Raw genomic sequence first — 17,320 nt, 5'->3', positions numbered from 1 at the left:
GGAGAGTTTGAGGCGTTCGAGGCTTGAGGCCTAGCTGTAGGCTTTAGGCCGCCGAGAGTTAATTTTTAATTTAAATGTTTTTATTATTCATGTAAAAGCTTTAAATTTAAATGTTTATATTTAAAAGCATCAGGGAATGTAACATTGTTAAACATTAACTCCCTTGCACACACGCAGGGGTACGATACGAAGTCAGACTTTGAGGCCCAGTTCTAGGCTTTAGGCCTAGCTGTAGGCTTTAGGGTGCTGTGAGTTTTTTGATTTAATTTCAAAGTTTTAATTAAAAGCTATCTCAGGGAATTATAAGGGAATGTTACACGTGTTTAGCCAGGAAAACCTCATTAATGTAAATGTTTTAATTAAAAGCTATCTTAGGGAATTATAAGGGAATGTTACACTTGTTTAGCCAGGAAAGTATCACAGAGTCTAAAGGTTTTTGTAGGGTCATGCCAAGTGTTTGCAATAGGGTGGCGATGTTGCTACACGGACGGACGGACGGACGATATAATCTATTGTAGGCTGGTCCACTTCGTTGCTACCAGTATAAAGAAGTGCATAAACCATTCTACGACTCCTCTTCACATGCGCGTGGAATGAATGATTCTTGCATTCGTTCTAGATTTGAAGCTTTCGTGACTGCAATGATTCATACTCTTAGGTTTTTTTCGGTAAAGTCACGTAGGTAAAACAATAATAATACATAATTTAAATAATATAAATAATAATTTAAATAATAAATCAGGGGGGGGCAGAGGGGGGGGGGGCATATCTGAATGTGGTTGCCGGGGAGTGGCGTGGGGTGTCGGGGCTAAAAGGGAACAAATGAGCACATCAGCTCAGGGTTGTGGCCAGTGTTAGCTGATAGTAAGCATAAAAGTACTGGTAAACGCTGGGGATGTCAACACTCGGTAAAGTATAATATTACCTGTCAAATAAGATGGTACAAATATGTGTAGTTAAATATTTTTACATGGTTAATAACATCTTTCCAATGATTACTCATTCGTGTTACTTAGTGCAGTAAATACGTGTTACTTATTGCAGTAAAAACAACTCATCGCATGAACCATCCTGCGCTCCTAGAATATCAACTCTGTCGGTGCATTAAACGTAAGATTATATATGTTCTTTAAACATTCGACTGCGGAGTCACTTGAGTTGAATTTGAGTGGTGATAATTGTGCACCGTGCCTCGATCTTGTTCAAGGCGCGCGACCCTTCTGCAGTGCGTGAGCTACTCACCTCTTGCCACGTAACATGTTAAACTTTCTATTTAATGTCGGTTAATTTTGAGTAATTTTCTTCAGTTTGTTGTCCATCTGAAAATCCATATATTTATTAATTTCAAAGTTCGATTCAAACGTCCAGTTAAAAGTTCGGTGACAAGGGACGGTTGGCATGGCGCGCAGTCCTCACCATAGCGCGAGAGGAGGAATCGCGAGCGCGCGAGGCAAAACTTAAATAGAAAATATTTCGTTGGAATTAAATATGAGTAGTCTGTTGAAGCATCTTGTCTTGCAAAACATTCGAGTGTGTTTTAAATAGTGTTCATCATTAACACTTTTGAAAAACGACAATCATCATATCTCGCCCTGACCGAACAATGTCTCCCAAATGTTGGTTGTTCACTTGTTTTGAATTATAATTTATATCGTGAGCATTGTCGTATATTGCATAAGTAACGTACATTAAAGAAGTGATCTTCGTGATAATGTATCAACTATATGCATGTAAGTATGAACGTTACGGGAGTAATCGAGCCCAAAGGCAGGCGTGATAAACACAGTGAGTATGGTGGCAACTTCCTCACTAGATCTGAGTGCTGGATGATCTCAGCGACGTCCGCATTCAGTACGCCGCTTCTATAATAACCTCGGGCCTGGAGGACGCTCGGTTTGAATCCGTGAGAGCGCTGATTTCGATTTCAAAGAGGCGAGGCGATAAAAGCGACGTTTTGAGATGGCGGAAACTGCTCCTGCTCAACCACCAGCTGCGGCTACTTCAGCGCCTAAAAGCCCCAAGAAGAAGCGCGCCGCTCCAAAGTCCAAGAAGGTCGGCCCCAGCGTGTCCGAGCTCATCCTCAAGGCTCTGGCCAGCAGCAAGGAGAGGAACGGCGTGTCTCTTCCTGCGCTCAAAAAGTCGCTTGCTGCCGGAGGATACGACGTGGAGAAGAACAATGCCCGCGTGAAGTTGGCCATCAAGAAGCTCGTGGCCAAAGACGCCGTGGCGCAAGTGAAGGGCAGCGGTGCATCTGGCTCTTTCAAACTCAACAAGGAAAAGGCTGCCGCAAAGGCGAAGCCCAAGTCGTCAACATCAAAGCCCGCAGCTAAAAAGCCCGCGGCAGCCAAGAAGGTGAAGAAGCCCGCGGCAGCCAAGAAGACCGCGCCCAAGAAGTCTCCCAAGAAAGCAAAGAAGCCCGCGGCTGCCAAGTCGGCCAAGAGCCCCAAAAAGGTGAAGTCGGCTGTTAAGCCCAAGAAGGTGGCGAAGAGCCCAGCCAAGCCCAAGGCTGCGAAGCCCAAGGTCGCTAAGCCCAAGACCGTCAAGGCCAAGGCCGCCAAACCCAAGGTGGCCAAGCCCAAGAAGGCCGCGGCCAAGCCCAAGAAGACTGCGCCAAAGAAGTGAATCCGATCGGACGATGCTCGATTCACTCCACCTCAACGGCTCTTTTCAGAGCCACCCACTTAGTTAAAAAAAGTGAACCAGGTGCTGCTGCGCTTCAATTAGTTCATCGTTAACACATGGCAGTGTATTACGTTGCTGTTGAATGCGTGCCATATTCTGTAAGTCAAACCCATTTACGGCGTGGCGATGGTTGCTCGCCTTGACTCGGCCCTGATCAAGGAGCTCGACGCTTGGTGCAGTTCAATCGTGAGGATTTGTGTAGATTGGATAAGTTTCGTACATTCGCCAAATTAACTGTATAACATTTTACCCACTCGATGTGTTTTAAGCATTGATGTGATGGGAGTAATCGAGCCCGAAAGCAGTAATCATAAACACAGGCGGGGCGGGTGGCAGCTCCCTCACTCGAACTGGGTGCAGAGTAATGTCAGCGACGTCAGCATTCTCGCTGGCGATTCTAATCTAAATCCAGATTCAAATCGATGCATTCTTGACGAACCTCCAATTTTGATTATGTGTTGCACCTCTTCATTCCGTCATCATGTTACTGGTGCCAAATATGGAATTTAGTCTAAAAATGTATTGATTCCAGACAGCTTTACTCAATTTGCCTTCATTCGCTCGTTCTCGCCTTTTCACTTTGTTTTTGTTTTGTAAACATTGCGGTGCACCATCTAAACTTCTCTATTAAAATAAATGTCTTTCTTACTTTGGGAGAACTAGTTGGTGACGTTCACTCAACTATTGTGTTGGAAGCCGTTTAGCTTCACACGATTATAAAGTTAGTTCATCTTGTTCACTTGAAAACAAGACCTTACACCGATTATTCACTCCACGTGCAATCTTGCAACAGATTGCGTTCCTCTCGCGTTCGCTGCGGGTGTGCCAATATCATTACAGAGTGCTTCGAAGAAGGGTCATTGCCCAAAACGTCGCATATTGTACATGTCACGGAAGTGTTTTTGACGACGGTGGAGGGTTTTCTTCGTCACAGAGGTTAAATGTCGAAGGTTTAAGGCGGAGCCATCGCGGAGGGCAGGGGTGGTCGGTGACGTCACCACGCTTCGGATATAAAGGTGGCTGGTGCTGCAAGCTGAGCGCGCATGTCTCTCGCGTGCTTTGTCAGAAGTAGTCGCAATGTCTGGACGCGGTAAAGGCGGTAAGGGGCTCGGCAAGGGAGGCGCAAAACGCCATCGCAAGGTGCTGCGCGACAACATCCAGGGCATCACCAAGCCCGCCATCCGCCGCCTCGCTCGCCGCGGCGGTGTGAAGCGCATCTCGGGCCTCATCTACGAGGAGACCCGCGGCGTCCTGAAGGTCTTCCTTGAGAACGTCATCCGCGACGCCGTCACCTACACGGAGCACGCCAAGCGCAAGACCGTCACCGCCATGGACGTGGTCTACGCCCTCAAGCGCCAGGGCCGCACTCTCTACGGCTTCGGAGGCTGAGCGCCCATCTCTCGCACATTAAGCCAACCCAAAGGCTCTTTTCAGAGCCACCCACCTCTTCGAAACTGCTTGCGCCAGTGTTGCCAAACACTTTCTAAATGGAGCACATGTCCTGGGTTATTGCGCGCCAATTCCTCGTGAGCGTGGTGGACGTTTGCTTGTTGAGTTGGCGAATCTTCATCTGCTTCCACATGAATGAAAGAAATCATGATATTCACGACACGTCACATTTAACAAGGCGTAATTCTTGAACGCATTAATACAGTACCCATTTCTGGTATTTTTGCGTGAATAATTTCCAGCTGCAGCCGATTCCGATATTACGTAGAGCATTTGGCGCCACAATCTTACAGCACACTCGTCCTAATTGACGTAGCGTGCCGGAACGCTAATCTCCACCTGTACAGCACAACAGCGAAGTTATTTTTCTCCACCGAGCGCTTGTATTTATCCAAATTGCGTTCATAAAACGCCCGTGTGCCGTATTAGACGAGTTGTGAAACAATCCTTCGTAAGAAACAAAAACACCCACACTCAAAACACAATATACTGTATTGGGTTTTCTAGTCATCCTTTTTAAAACAAAATCAATGGCCATGGCTGCAATTCACTAATATACATGTTTGGACATTACATTGTGTTATATTCACAAGTCATTTTTGCAGTAAAAACTATATTAAAGTGAACATCGCGTCCGCGTTTCTCATTGGAGGCTGATGGAGAGGGATGGTACTAAAAGAGCCACTCAGCAGCGCCGCGCACTACGATCCTCTGATTTGCATCTCGCCTCCTATAAAAGGAGCTCAACTCGCGACCGACATCCACATTCGCTTCCCGTCTGTTGTGAACTGACCCGAAGCTGCCTACGACGCGTCGACATGCCCGATCCTCCCGCATCAAAGAGCGCTGGGCCGGCTAAGGTTCCTGCTCCCAAGAAGGGCTCCAAGAAGGCTGTGACCAAGGCTACGCGCAAGGATGGCAAGAAGCGACGCCACCGCAGGAAGGAGAGCTACGCCATTTACATCTACAAGGTGATGAAGCAGGTGCACCCCGATACCGGCATCTCGTCCAAGGCAATGAGCATCATGAACTCGTTCGTCAACGACATCTTTGAGCGCATCGCTTCCGAGGCGTCCCGCCTGGCGCACTACAACAAACGCTCCACCATCACCTCTCGGGAGATCCAGACCGCAGTGCGACTGCTGCTCCCCGGCGAGCTGGCCAAGCACGCCGTGTCGGAGGGCACCAAGGCCGTCACCAAGTACACAAGCTCCAAGTGAAGCCTCGACTCCACCATTAATTACAAAGGCTCTTTTCAGAGCCACCCACCTCTCCGAACCTGCTATTACCAGTCCTAGCAGGAGTACAAAACGAAACTTCCAACAAAGTCCCGGTTCACGCGGGGACATTGTTCGCTCATTGAAATGGAGAGATCGATCGCATTTTGACCTGTTTCAACGTGAATAAAAGCGATAACAATATTCATGGCACATCATATTCACCAGCAGGCATTTATTGGACTTGTTTGTCCATTGATTTCATCTGCAGCCCATTCAGATATTACATTGGATATTTGGCGCCAAAACCTTGCAATGCAATATATTTAATTCGTGGTTGTATTTTCGGGCAGGAACTAACATTTTGCACGTGTACATATATGTAAAAGTAAGCGCCTAGCATGGATGACTCGTGCAGTATAATTGATGATCATCATCTCAATGCCAAGAGAATAGATATCTATCCCTGTGATCACCTCTTTCCGACATTTTTACGTATTACTGTTTCCAATGAAGTGCAGTTTCTTCACACTTTATTTAGATCATGCAGAGCACTGTAAAGTCGTTTTCGGAAAGGTGTTTGCTTGAGAAAATAACATCCGTTAAAGACATCGACGGCGCTCAAACGGTACTACTGCATCGTGATACGGCATTCTGAAATGATCCAAACTGAACATTTTGTTGATTAAGAAGAGTTGACGACTCGAGATCATTGCACGCTGCCAACCAATCAGCACGCTCCCCGTCTTCGCACGTCACGACTCCGCTGACCAGTGAGCGCGCGCTCTGGGCTACATAAGCCGCCTTCTCCCCGCTTGTGAGAATCTTTGCCCACACCAAGCCATGGCTCGCACCAAGCAGACCGCTCGCAAGTCCACGGGCGGCAAGGCCCCACGCAAGCAACTCGCCACCAAGGCGGCCCGAAAGAGCGCTCCGGCCACGGGCGGCGTCAAGAAGCCTCACCGCTACAGGCCCGGCACCGTCGCTCTGCGCGAGATCCGCCGCTACCAGAAGTCCACCGAGCTGCTCATCCGCAAACTGCCCTTCCAGCGCCTCGTCAGGGAGATCGCGCAGGACTTCAAGACCGACCTGCGCTTCCAGAGCTCCGCTGTCATGGCTCTGCAGGAGGCCAGCGAAGCGTACCTTGTCGCGCTCTTCGAGGACACCAACCTGTGCGCCATCCACGCCAAGCGCGTCACCATCATGCCCAAGGACATTCAGCTCGCCCGCCGCATTCGTGGCGAGCGCGCTTGAACGCCCAGCTCGGCCCTCAAAGCACAACACAAAGGCTCTTTTCAGAGCCACCACTTACGCATGAAAAAGCTTCCATGTGTGTCCTTCAAAGTTCGGGTGCCGGAAACCTTCGTTTGCTGGTCACGGCTCTCACGAGTCGTCAGGCGTAAGCGACAATGAAGTTCATTTTATATACCCCGCCGCTCATTTTTCAACATCACACGTTGGTGTTGTATATAAGCGTTGTGAAACCATGTTTACATAATCTACAACAAAAGGGTTATTTTGGTGAAATATATTAACTATTAAACCCAAAGATATTGGTTGATGTTGTTTCAATCCCGAGCTGATAAGAAGTTCACATTTTGCAAACTAAGAGACTGAATTATTCACGCACATATATTTTTAGGCATTGCCCGAACAGGCGGTTAAAGGAATATATATACACCGTATAGGCACGTGGGCGATCAATCACGAGCTCAAGGCTATCACAATGATTTCTTATAACCAATGAGGTCCCTCAAAATGATGATTATAATCAATAATACATTGATATTTGCGGAATCCGCTTATAAGTTTGACTTGCCAGCACGTGCCCATAAATTAACTCAATAATGCTTAAAACGTGAACCTATTAAGTACGTGTATCGCATTGTTTAATTCCTAAGATACGTGTCCGCATAAAAATATATATGGATAAAAATAATTAAAGTCAACATCGAATCCTCGCGTCCCGGCTTTTCATTGGTGGCTCAAGGAGAGGGCGGGACTCGACCGAGAGGAGCCAATCAGCAGCGGCGCGCTCTACGATCCTCGTCTCCGCTATAAAAGACGCTCCGGTGGTGCGTGTTAACGTCACAAATCGTTCGTACTTTGTCTCTATTGCTTTTTGCATCCTAGGTCCCTTAGCAATGTCTGGACGCGGCAAGACCGGTGGCAAATCTCGCGCCAAGGCAAAGTCCCGCTCTTCCCGCGCCGGCTTGCAGTTCCCCGTGGGTCGCGTTCACAGGCTGCTCCGCAAGGGCAATTACGCCCAGCGGGTCGGCGCTGGAGCACCCGTCTACCTGGCCGCCGTGCTCGAGTACCTTTCTGCCGAGATCCTCGAGCTGGCTGGCAATGCCGCCCGCGACAACAAGAAGACGAGGATCATCCCCCGACACCTGCAGCTCGCCGTGCGAAACGACGAGGAGCTCAACAAGCTCATGGGCGGCGTGACTATCGCCCAGGGCGGTGTGCTGCCCAACATCCAGGCCGTGCTGCTGCCCAAGAAGACCTCTCAGGCAAAGAAGTGAACGCGCCGCCGCCTCTACCACCACAACAACGGCTCTTTTCAGAGCCACCCACTTGCTTGCAAAGAGCTCGGACAGTCGTACACAGGGGTTTTGTTATTAATAAGGACACCGTCGTCGAGTTGCCCTCGTGCCAAATTGCTCGCAATTAAACAAATGCTCTGCTCATTCCAGTTACCCTTTATTATGTCTAATTTAGGAACGGTATTTGAGCAGCATTCCAACATTGCATCAATCATGGAACATGGTTTAGAATAAATTGGGATGCCTATTGGAAGAAAGTATCGTGTTTTTTAAAGAATAAAACTCGCTCTTTTTGAGCGGTCAGATTACATATGAAGAGGAGTCGGAGAATGGTTCAAGCACTTTAAGGGATCTGCGAGCCACCCTCACGCACCACGCAAACACATCTCCGCTCTCACGACAACACGCACCAATCACACGCGCGGGAAAGAGCTGGACGGGGGTGTCAGGGGTTAAAGGGCAGTGACGTCACCCGGAGCAGGCGTGCTGGACGCGGATGTGTATTGGGAGCGGAGATTGAAGAGTTAAAAGGGGCTGTGGGACGTGTGCCCGGGGTTGGTCTTGGAACGAGTATTGCTGTGCGTTGGTGAAAACAGGACCCTGCGGGGTGGGCTGGTAGGAACGAATAACCAAAGAATATAAACATAATGTATTATTACACTTGTTTAGCCAGGAAAGCCCCACTGAGACTAAAGGTTTTTGTAGGGTCCTGCCAAGTGTTTGCAGTAGGGGGCGATGTTGCTACACTGAATCGGACGATACGAAGGGAGAGTGTGAGGCCTAGGTCTAGGCTTTAGGCCTAGCTGTAGGCTTTAGGGCGCCGTGAGTTAATTTTTAATTTACCTGTTTTTATAATTTATGTAAAAGCTTTAAATTTAAATGTTTCTATTTAAAAGCATCAGGGAATGTAACATTGTTAAACATAACTCCCTTGCACACACGCAGGGGAACAATACGAAGGGAGAGTTTGAGGCGTTCGAGGCTTGAGGCCTAGCTGTAGGCTTTAGGCCGCCGAGAGTTAATTTTTAATTTAAATGTTTTTATTATTCATGTAAAAGCTTTAAATTTAAATGTTTATATTTAAAAGCATCAGGGAATGTAACATTGTTAAACATTAACTCCCTTGCACACACGCAGGGGTACGATACGAAGTCAGACTTTGAGGCCCAGTTCTAGGCTTTAGGCCTAGCTGTAGGCTTTAGGGTGCTGTGAGTTTTTTTTATTTAATTTCAAAGTTTTAATTAAAAGCTATCTCAGGGAATTATAAGGGAATGTTACACGTGTTTAGCCAGGAAAACCTCATTAATGTAAATGTTTTAATTAAAAGCTATCTTAGGGAATTATAAGGGAATGTTACACTTGTTTAGCCAGGAAAGTATCACAGAGTCTAAAGGTTTTTGTAGGGTCATGCCAAGTGTTTGCAATAGGGTGGCGATGTTGCTACACGGACGGACGGACGGACGATATAATCTATTGTAGGCTGGTCCACTTCGTTGCTACCAGTATAAAGAAGTGCATAAACCATTCTACGACTCCTCTTCACATGCGCGTGGAATGAATGATTCTTGCATTCGTTCTAGATTTGAAGCTTTCGTGACTGCAATGATTCATACTCTTAGGCTTTTTTTCGGTAAAGTCACGTAGGTAAAACAATAATAATACATAATTTAAATAATATAAATAATAATTTAAATAATAAATCAGGGGGGGGCAGAGGGGGGGGGGCATATCTGAATGTGGTTGCCGGGGAGTGGCGTGGGGTGTCGGGGCTAAAAGGGAACAAATGAGCACATCAGCTCAGGGTTGTGGCCAGTGTTAGCTGATAGTAAGCATAAAAGTACTGGTAAACGCTGGGGATGTCAACACTCGGTAAAGTATAATATTACCTGTCAAATAAGATGGTACAAATATGTGTAGTTAAATATTTTTACATGGTTAATAACATCTTTCCAATGATTACTCATTCGTGTTACTTAGTGCAGTAAATACGTGTTACTTATTGCAGTAAAAACAACTCATCGCATGAACCATCCTGCGCTCCTAGAATATCAACTCTGTCGGTGCATTAAACGTAAGATTATATATGTTCTTTAAACATTCGACTGCGGAGTCACTTGAGTTGAATTTGAGTGGTGATAATTGTGCACCGTGCCTCGATCTTGTTCAAGGCGCGCGACCCTTCTGCAGTGCGTGAGCTACTCACCTCTTGCCACGTAACATGTTAAACTTTCTATTTAATGTCGGTTAATTTTGAGTAATTTTCTTCAGTTTGTTGTCCATCTGAAAATCCATATATTTATTAATTTCAAAGTTCGATTCAAACGTCCAGTTAAAAGTTCGGTGACAAGGGACGGTTGGCATGGCGCGCAGTCCTCACCATAGCGCGAGAGGAGGAATCGCGAGCGCGCGAGGCAAAACTTAAATAGAAAATATTTCGTTGGAATTAAATATGAGTAGTCTGTTGAAGCATCTTGTCTTGCAAAACATTCGAGTGTGTTTTAAATAGTGTTCATCATTAACACTTTTGAAAAACGACAATCATCATATCTCGCCCTGACCGAACAATGTCTCCCAAATGTTGGTTGTTCACTTGTTTTGAATTATAATTTATATCGTGAGCATTGTCGTATATTGCATAAGTAACGTACATTAAAGAAGTGATCTTCGTGATAATGTATCAACTATATGCATGTAAGTATGAACGTTACGGGAGTAATCGAGCCCAAAGGCAGGCGTGATAAACACAGTGAGTATGGTGGCAACTTCCTCACTAGATCTGAGTGCTGGATGATCTCAGCGACGTCCGCATTCAGTACGCCGCTTCTATAATAACCTCGGGCCTGGAGGACGCTCGGTTTGAATCCGTGAGAGCGCTGATTTCGATTTCAAAGAGGCGAGGCGATAAAAGCGACGTTTTGAGATGGCGGAAACTGCTCCTGCTCAACCACCAGCTGCGGCTACTTCAGCGCCTAAAAGCCCCAAGAAGAAGCGCGCCGCTCCAAAGTCCAAGAAGGTCGGCCCCAGCGTGTCCGAGCTCATCCTCAAGGCTCTGGCCAGCAGCAAGGAGAGGAACGGCGTGTCTCTTCCTGCGCTCAAAAAGTCGCTTGCTGCCGGAGGATACGACGTGGAGAAGAACAATGCCCGCGTGAAGTTGGCCATCAAGAAGCTCGTGGCCAAAGACGCCGTGGCGCAAGTGAAGGGCAGCGGTGCATCTGGCTCTTTCAAACTCAACAAGGAAAAGGCTGCCGCAAAGGCGAAGCCCAAGTCGTCAACATCAAAGCCCGCAGCTAAAAAGCCCGCGGCAGCCAAGAAGGTGAAGAAGCCCGCGGCAGCCAAGAAGACCGCGCCCAAGAAGTCTCCCAAGAAAGCAAAGAAGCCCGCGGCTGCCAAGTCGGCCAAGAGCCCCAAAAAGGTGAAGTCGGCTGTTAAGCCCAAGAAGGTGGCGAAGAGCCCAGCCAAGCCCAAGGCTGCGAAGCCCAAGGTCGCTAAGCCCAAGACCGTCAAGGCCAAGGCCGCCAAACCCAAGGTGGCCAAGCCCAAGAAGGCCGCGGCCAAGCCCAAGAAGACTGCGCCAAAGAAGTGAATCCGATCGGACGATGCTCGATTCACTCCACCTCAACGGCTCTTTTCAGAGCCACCCACTTAGTTAAAAAAAGTGAACCAGGTGCTGCTGCGCTTCAATTAGTTCATCGTTAACACATGGCAGTGTATTACGTTGCTGTTGAATGCGTGCCATATTCTGTAAGTCAAACCCATTTACGGCGTGGCGATGGTTGCTCGCCTTGACTCGGCCCTGATCAAGGAGCTCGACGCTTGGTGCAGTTCAATCGTGAGGATTTGTGTAGATTGGATAAGTTTCGTACATTCGCCAAATTAACTGTATAACATTTTACCCACTCGATGTGTTTTAAGCATTGATGTGATGGGAGTAATCGAGCCCGAAAGCAGTAATCATAAACACAGGCGGGGCGGGTGGCAGCTCCCTCACTCGAACTGGGTGCAGAGTAATGTCAGCGACGTCAGCATTCTCGCTGGCGATTCTAATCTAAATCCAGATTCAAATCGATGCATTCTTGACGAACCTCCAATTTTGATTATGTGTTGCACCTCTTCATTCCGTCATCATGTTACTGGTGCCAAATATGGAATTTAGTCTAAAAATGTATTGATTCCAGACAGCTTTACTCAATTTGCCTTCATTCGCTCGTTCTCGCCTTTTCACTTTGTTTTTGTTTTGTAAACATTGCGGTGCACCATCTAAACTTCTCTATTAAAATAAATGTCTTTCTTACTTTGGGAGAACTAGTTGGTGACGTTCACTCAACTATTGTGTTGGAAGCCGTTTAGCTTCACACGATTATAAAGTTAGTTCATCTTGTTCACTTGAAAACAAGACCTTACACCGATTATTCACTCCACGTGCAATCTTGCAACAGATTGCGTTCCTCTCGCGTTCGCTGCGGGTGTGCCAATATCATTACAGAGTGCTTCGAAGAAGGGTCATTGCCCAAAACGTCGCATATTGTACATGTCACGGAAGTGTTTTTGACGACGGTGGAGGGTTTTCTTCGTCACAGAGGTTAAATGTCGAAGGTTTAAGGCGGAGCCATCGCGGAGGGCAGGGGTGGTCGGTGACGTCACCACGCTTCGAATATAAAGGTGGCTGCTGCTGCAAGCTGAGCGCGCATGTCTCTCGCGTGCTTTGTCAGAAGTAGTCGCAATGTCTGGACGCGGTAAAGGCGGTAAGGGGCTCGGCAAGGGAGGCGCAAAACGCCATCGCAAGGTGCTGCGCGACAACATCCAGGGCATCACCAAGCCCGCCATCCGCCGCCTCGCTCGCCGCGGCGGTGTGAAGCGCATCTCGGGCCTCATCTACGAGGAGACCCGCGGCGTCCTGAAGGTCTTCCTTGAGAACGTCATCCGCGACGCCGTCACCTACACGGAGCACGCCAAGCGCAAGACCGTCACCGCCATGGACGTGGTCTACGCCCTCAAGCGCCAGGGCCGCACTCTCTACGGCTTCGGAGGCTGAGCGCCCATCTCTCGCACATTAAGCCAACCCAAAGGCTCTTTTCAGAGCCACCCACCTCTTCGAAACTGCTTGCGCCAGTGTTGCCAAACACTTTCTAAATGGAGCACATGTCCTGGGTTATTGCGCGCCAATTCCTCGTGAGCGTGGTGGACGTTTGCTTGTTGAGTTGGCGAATCTTCATCTGCTTCCACATGAATGAAAGAAATCATGATATTCACGACACGTCACATTTAACAAGGCGTAATTCTTGAACGCATTAATACAGTACCCATTTCTGGTATTTTTGCGTGAATAATTTCCAGCTGCAGCCGATTCCGATATTACGTAGAGCATTTGGCGCCACAATCTTACAGCACACTCGTCCTAATTGACGTAGCGTGCCGGAACGCTAATCTCCACCTGTACAGCACAACAGCGAAGTTATTTTTCTCCACCGAGCGCTTGTATTTATCCAAATTGCGTTCATAAAACGCCCGTGTGCCGTATTAGACGAGTTGTGAAACAATCCTTCGTAAGAAACAAAAACACCCACACTCAAAACACAATATACTGTATTGGGTTTTCTAGTCATCCTTTTTAAAACAAAATCAATGGCCATGGCTGCAATTCACTAATATACATGTTTGGACATTACATTGTGTTATATTCACAAGTCATTTTTGCAGTAAAAACTATATTAAAGTGAACATCGCGTCCGCGTTTCTCATTGGAGGCTGATGGAGAGGGATGGTACTAAAAGAGCCACTCAGCAGCGCCGCGCACTACGATCCTCTGATTTGCATCTCGCCTCCTATAAAAGGAGCTCAACGCGCGACCGACATCCACATTCGCTTCCCGTCTGTTGTGAACTGACCCGAAGCTGCCTACGACGCGTCGACATGCCCGATCCTCCCGCATCAAAGAGCGCTGGGCCGGCTAAGGTTCCTGCTCCCAAGAAGGGCTCCAAGAAGGCTGTGACCAAGGCTACGCGCAAGGATGGCAAGAAGCGACGCCACCGCAGGAAGGAGAGCTACGCCATTTACATCTACAAGGTGATGAAGCAGGTGCACCCCGATACCGGCATCTCGTCCAAGGCAATGAGCATCATGAACTCGTTCGTCAACGACATCTTTGAGCGCATCGCTTCCGAGGCGTCCCGCCTGGCGCACTACAACAAACGCTCCACCATCACCTCTCGGGAGATCCAGACCGCAGTGCGACTGCTGCTCCCCGGCGAGCTGGCCAAGCACGCCGTGTCGGAGGGCACCAAGGCCGTCACCAAGTACACAAGCTCCAAGTGAAGCCTCGACTCCACCATTAATTACAAAGGCTCTTTTCAGAGCCACCCACCTCTCCGAACCTGCTATTACCAGTCCTAGCAGGAGTACAAAACGAAACTTCCAACAAAGTCCCGGTTCACGCGGGGACATTGTTCGCTCATTGAAATGGAGAGATCGATCGCATTTTGACCTGTTTCAACGTGAATAAAAGCGATAACAATATTCATGGCACATCATATTCACCAGCAGGCATTTATTGGACTTGTTTGTCCATTGATTTCATCTGCAGCCCATTCAGATATTACATTGGATATTTGGCGCCAAAACCTTGCAATGCAATATATTTAATTCGTGGTTGTATTTTCGGGCAGGAACTAACATTTTGCACGTATACATATATGTAAAAGTAAGCGCCTAGCATGGATGACTCGTGCAGTATAATTGATGATCATCATCTCAATGCCAAGAGAATAGATATCTATCCCTGTGATCACCTCTTTCCGACATTTTTACGTATTACTGTTTCCAATGAAGTGCAGTTTCTTCACACTTTATTTAGATCATGCAGAGCACTGTAAAGTCGTTTTCGGAAAGGTGTTTGCTTGAGAAAATAACATCCGTTAAAGACATCGACGGCGCTCAAACGGTACTACTGCATCGTGATACGGCATTCTGAAATGATCCAAACTGAACATTTTGTTGATTAAGAAGAGTTGACGACTCGAGATCATTGCACGCTGCCAACCAATCAGCACGCTCCCCGTCTTCGCACGTCACGACTCCGCTGACCAGTGAGCGCGCGCTCTGGGCTACATAAGCCGCCTTCTCCCCGCTTGTGAGAATCTTTGCCCACACCAAGCCATGGCTCGCACCAAGCAGACCGCTCGCAAGTCCACGGGCGGCAAGGCCCCACGCAAGCAACTCGCCACCAAGGCGGCCCGAAAGAGCGCTCCGGCCACGGGCGGCGTCAAGAAGCCTCACCGCTACAGGCCCGGCACCGTCGCTCTGCGCGAGATCCGCCGCTACCAGAAGTCCACCGAGCTGCTCATCCGCAAACTGCCCTTCCAGCGCCTCGTCAGGGAGATCGCGCAGGACTTCAAGACCGACCTGCGCTTCCAGAGCTCCGCTGTCATGGCTCTGCAGGAGGCCAGCGAAGCGTACCTTGTCGCGCTCTTCGAGGACACCAACCTGTGCGCCATCCACGCCAAGCGCGTCACCATCATGCCCAAGGACATTCAGCTCGCCCGCCGCATTCGTGGCGAGCGCGCTTGAACGCCCAGCTCGGCCCTCAAAGCACAACACAAAGGCTCTTTTCAGAGCCACCACTTACGCATAAAAAAGCTTCCATGTGTGTCCTTCAAAGTTCGGGTGCCGGAAACCTTCGTTTGCTGGTCACGGCTCTCACGAGTCGTCAGGCGTAAGCGACAATGAAGTTCATTTTATATACCCCGCCGCTCATTTTTCAACATCACACGTTGGTGTTGTATATAAGCGTTGTGAAACCATGTTTACATAATCTACAACAAAAGGGTTATTTTGGTGAAATATATTAACTATTAAACCCAAAGATATTGGTTGATGTTGTTTCAATCCCGAGCTGATAAGAAGTTCACATTTTGCAAACTAAGAGACTGAATTATTCACGCACATATATTTTTAGGCATTGCCCGAACAGGCGGTTAAAGGAATATATATACACCGTATAGGCACGTGGGCGATCAATCACGAGCTCCAGGCTATCACAATGATTTCTTATAACCAATGAGGTCCCTCAAAATGATGATTATAATCAATAATACATTGATATTTGCGGAATCCGCTTATAAGTTTGACTTGCCAGCACGTGCCCATAAATTAACTCAATAATGCTTAAAACGTGAACCTATTAAGTACGTGTATCGCATTGTTTAATTCCTAAGATACGTGTCCGCATAAAAATATATATGGATAAAAATAATTAAAGTCAACATCGAATCCTCGCGTCCCGGCTTTTCATTGGTGGCTCAAGGAGAGGGCGGGACTCGACCGAGAGGAGCCAATCAGCAGCGGCGCGCTCTACGATCCTCGTCTCCGCTATAAAAGACGCTCCGGTGGTGCGTGTTAACGTCACAAATCGTTCGTACTTTGTCTCTATTGCTTTTTGCATCCTAGGTCCCTTAGCAATGTCTGGACGCGGCAAGACCGGTGGCAAATCTCGCGCCAAGGCAAAGTCCCGCTCTTCCCGCGCCGGCTTGCAGTTCCCCGTGGGTCGCGTTCACAGGCTGCTCCGCAAGGGCAATTACGCCCAGCGGGTCGGCGCTGGAGCACCCGTCTACCTGGCCGCCGTGCTCGAGTACCTTTCTGCCGAGATCCTCGAGCTGGCTGGCAATGCCGCCCGCGACAACAAGAAGACGAGGATCATCCCCCGACACCTGCAGCTCGCCGTGCGAAACGACGAGGAGCTCAACAAGCTCATGGGCGGCGTGACTATCGCCCAGGGCGGTGTGCTGCCCAACATCCAGGCCGTGCTGCTGCCCAAGAAGACCTCTCAGGCAAAGAAGTGAACGCGCCGCCGCCTCTACCACCACAACAACGGCTCTTTTCAGAGCCACCCACTTGCTTGCAAAGAGCTCGGACAGTCGTACACAGGGGTTTTGTTATTAATAAGGACACCGTCGTCGAGTTGCCCTCGTGCCAAATTGCTCGCAATTAAACAAATGCTCTGCTCATTCCAGTTACCCTTTATTATGTCTAATTTAGGAACGGTATTTGAGCAGCATTCCAACATTGCATCAATCATGGAACATGGTTTAGAATAAATTGGGATGCCTATTGGAAGAAAGTATCGTGTTTTTTAAAGAATAAAACTCGCTCTTTTTGAGCGGTCAGATTACATATGAAGAGGAGTCGGAGAATGGTTCAAGCACTTTAAGGGATCTGCGAGCCACCCTCACGCACCACGCAAACACGACATCTCCGCTCTCACGACAACACGCACCAATCACACGCACGGGAAAGAGCTGGACGGGGGTGTCAGGGGTTAAAGGGCAGTGACGTCACCCGGAGCAGGCGTGCTGGACGCGGATGTGTATTGGGAGCGGAGATTGAGGAGTTAAAAGGGGCTGTGGGACGTGTGCCCGGGGTTGGTCTTGGAAC

The 17,320-nt window shown here is 48.3% G+C and overlaps 6 protein-coding genes and 2 pseudogenes across 6 annotated transcripts; all 8 read left to right on the top strand.

The window, feature by feature from the left end:
* Nucleotides 1-1,762: 1,762 nt before the first annotated feature.
* LOC144950608 (histone H1 pseudogene) lies at nt 1,763-2,675 on the top strand (annotated as a pseudogene).
* A 1,084-nt stretch (nt 2,676-3,759) lies between these two features.
* LOC144950640 (histone H2A-like) lies at nt 3,760-7,873 on the top strand. The gene is made up of 2 exons (XM_078880761.1): nt 3,760-3,781; nt 7,491-7,873. The coding sequence occupies exons 1-2, from the start codon at nt 3,760-3,762 to the stop codon at nt 7,871-7,873; spliced, it is 405 nt and encodes a 134-aa protein (XP_078736887.1).
* Nucleotides 4,950-5,351, top strand: LOC144950656 (histone H2B type 3-B). The gene has a single exon (XM_078880762.1). It carries the CDS (start codon nt 4,950-4,952, stop codon nt 5,349-5,351), a length of 402 nt encoding a protein of 133 aa, XP_078736888.1.
* On the top strand, nt 6,192-6,602 carry LOC144950624 (histone H3). Its single transcript, XM_078880760.1, has one exon. The coding sequence runs from the start codon at nt 6,192-6,194 to the stop codon at nt 6,600-6,602; it is 411 nt and encodes a 136-aa protein (XP_078736886.1).
* Nucleotides 7,874-10,617: 2,744 nt separating the features above from the next.
* LOC144950575 (histone H1 pseudogene) lies at nt 10,618-11,530 on the top strand (annotated as a pseudogene).
* Nucleotides 11,531-12,614: 1,084 nt separating this feature from the next.
* LOC144950590 (histone H2A-like) lies at nt 12,615-16,728 on the top strand. Its single transcript, XM_078880742.1, has 2 exons — nt 12,615-12,636; nt 16,346-16,728. Exons 1-2 carry the CDS (start codon nt 12,615-12,617, stop codon nt 16,726-16,728), a joined length of 405 nt encoding a protein of 134 aa, XP_078736868.1.
* Nucleotides 13,805-14,206, top strand: LOC144950596 (histone H2B type 3-B). Its single transcript, XM_078880754.1, has one exon. It carries the CDS (start codon nt 13,805-13,807, stop codon nt 14,204-14,206), a length of 402 nt encoding a protein of 133 aa, XP_078736880.1.
* Nucleotides 15,047-15,457, top strand: LOC144950581 (histone H3). The gene has a single exon (XM_078880728.1). The coding sequence runs from the start codon at nt 15,047-15,049 to the stop codon at nt 15,455-15,457; it is 411 nt and encodes a 136-aa protein (XP_078736854.1).
* Nucleotides 16,729-17,320: the final 592 nt, after the last annotated feature.

Source organism: Lampetra fluviatilis, chromosome 3, assembly GCF_964198595.1.
Source record: "Lampetra fluviatilis chromosome 3, kcLamFluv1.1, whole genome shotgun sequence".
Taxonomy (NCBI): Eukaryota; Metazoa; Chordata; class Hyperoartia; order Petromyzontiformes; family Petromyzontidae; genus Lampetra; species Lampetra fluviatilis.
This window is presented reverse-complemented; position numbering and strand designations above follow the sequence as displayed.

Excerpts from the sequence above, each read along its gene's own strand:
- LOC144950624 (XM_078880760.1), top strand. The coding sequence starts at position 6,192 with ATGGCTCGCACCAAGCAGACCGCTCGCAAGTCCACGGGCGGCAAGGCC.
- LOC144950581 (XM_078880728.1), top strand. The coding sequence starts at position 15,047 with ATGGCTCGCACCAAGCAGACCGCTCGCAAGTCCACGGGCGGCAAGGCC.
- LOC144950640 (XM_078880761.1), top strand. The coding sequence starts at position 3,760 with ATGTCTGGACGCGGTAAAGGCG. Across the intron at positions 3,782-7,490 it reads GTCTGGACGCGGTAAAGGCG|CAATGTCTGGACGCGGCAAG; the intron begins GTAAGGGGCTCG and ends TAGGTCCCTTAG.
- LOC144950656 (XM_078880762.1), top strand. The coding sequence starts at position 4,950 with ATGCCCGATCCTCCCGCATCAAAGAGCGCTGGGCCGGCTAAGGTTCCT.
- LOC144950596 (XM_078880754.1), top strand. The coding sequence starts at position 13,805 with ATGCCCGATCCTCCCGCATCAAAGAGCGCTGGGCCGGCTAAGGTTCCT.
- LOC144950590 (XM_078880742.1), top strand. The coding sequence starts at position 12,615 with ATGTCTGGACGCGGTAAAGGCG. Across the intron at positions 12,637-16,345 it reads GTCTGGACGCGGTAAAGGCG|CAATGTCTGGACGCGGCAAG; the intron begins GTAAGGGGCTCG and ends TAGGTCCCTTAG.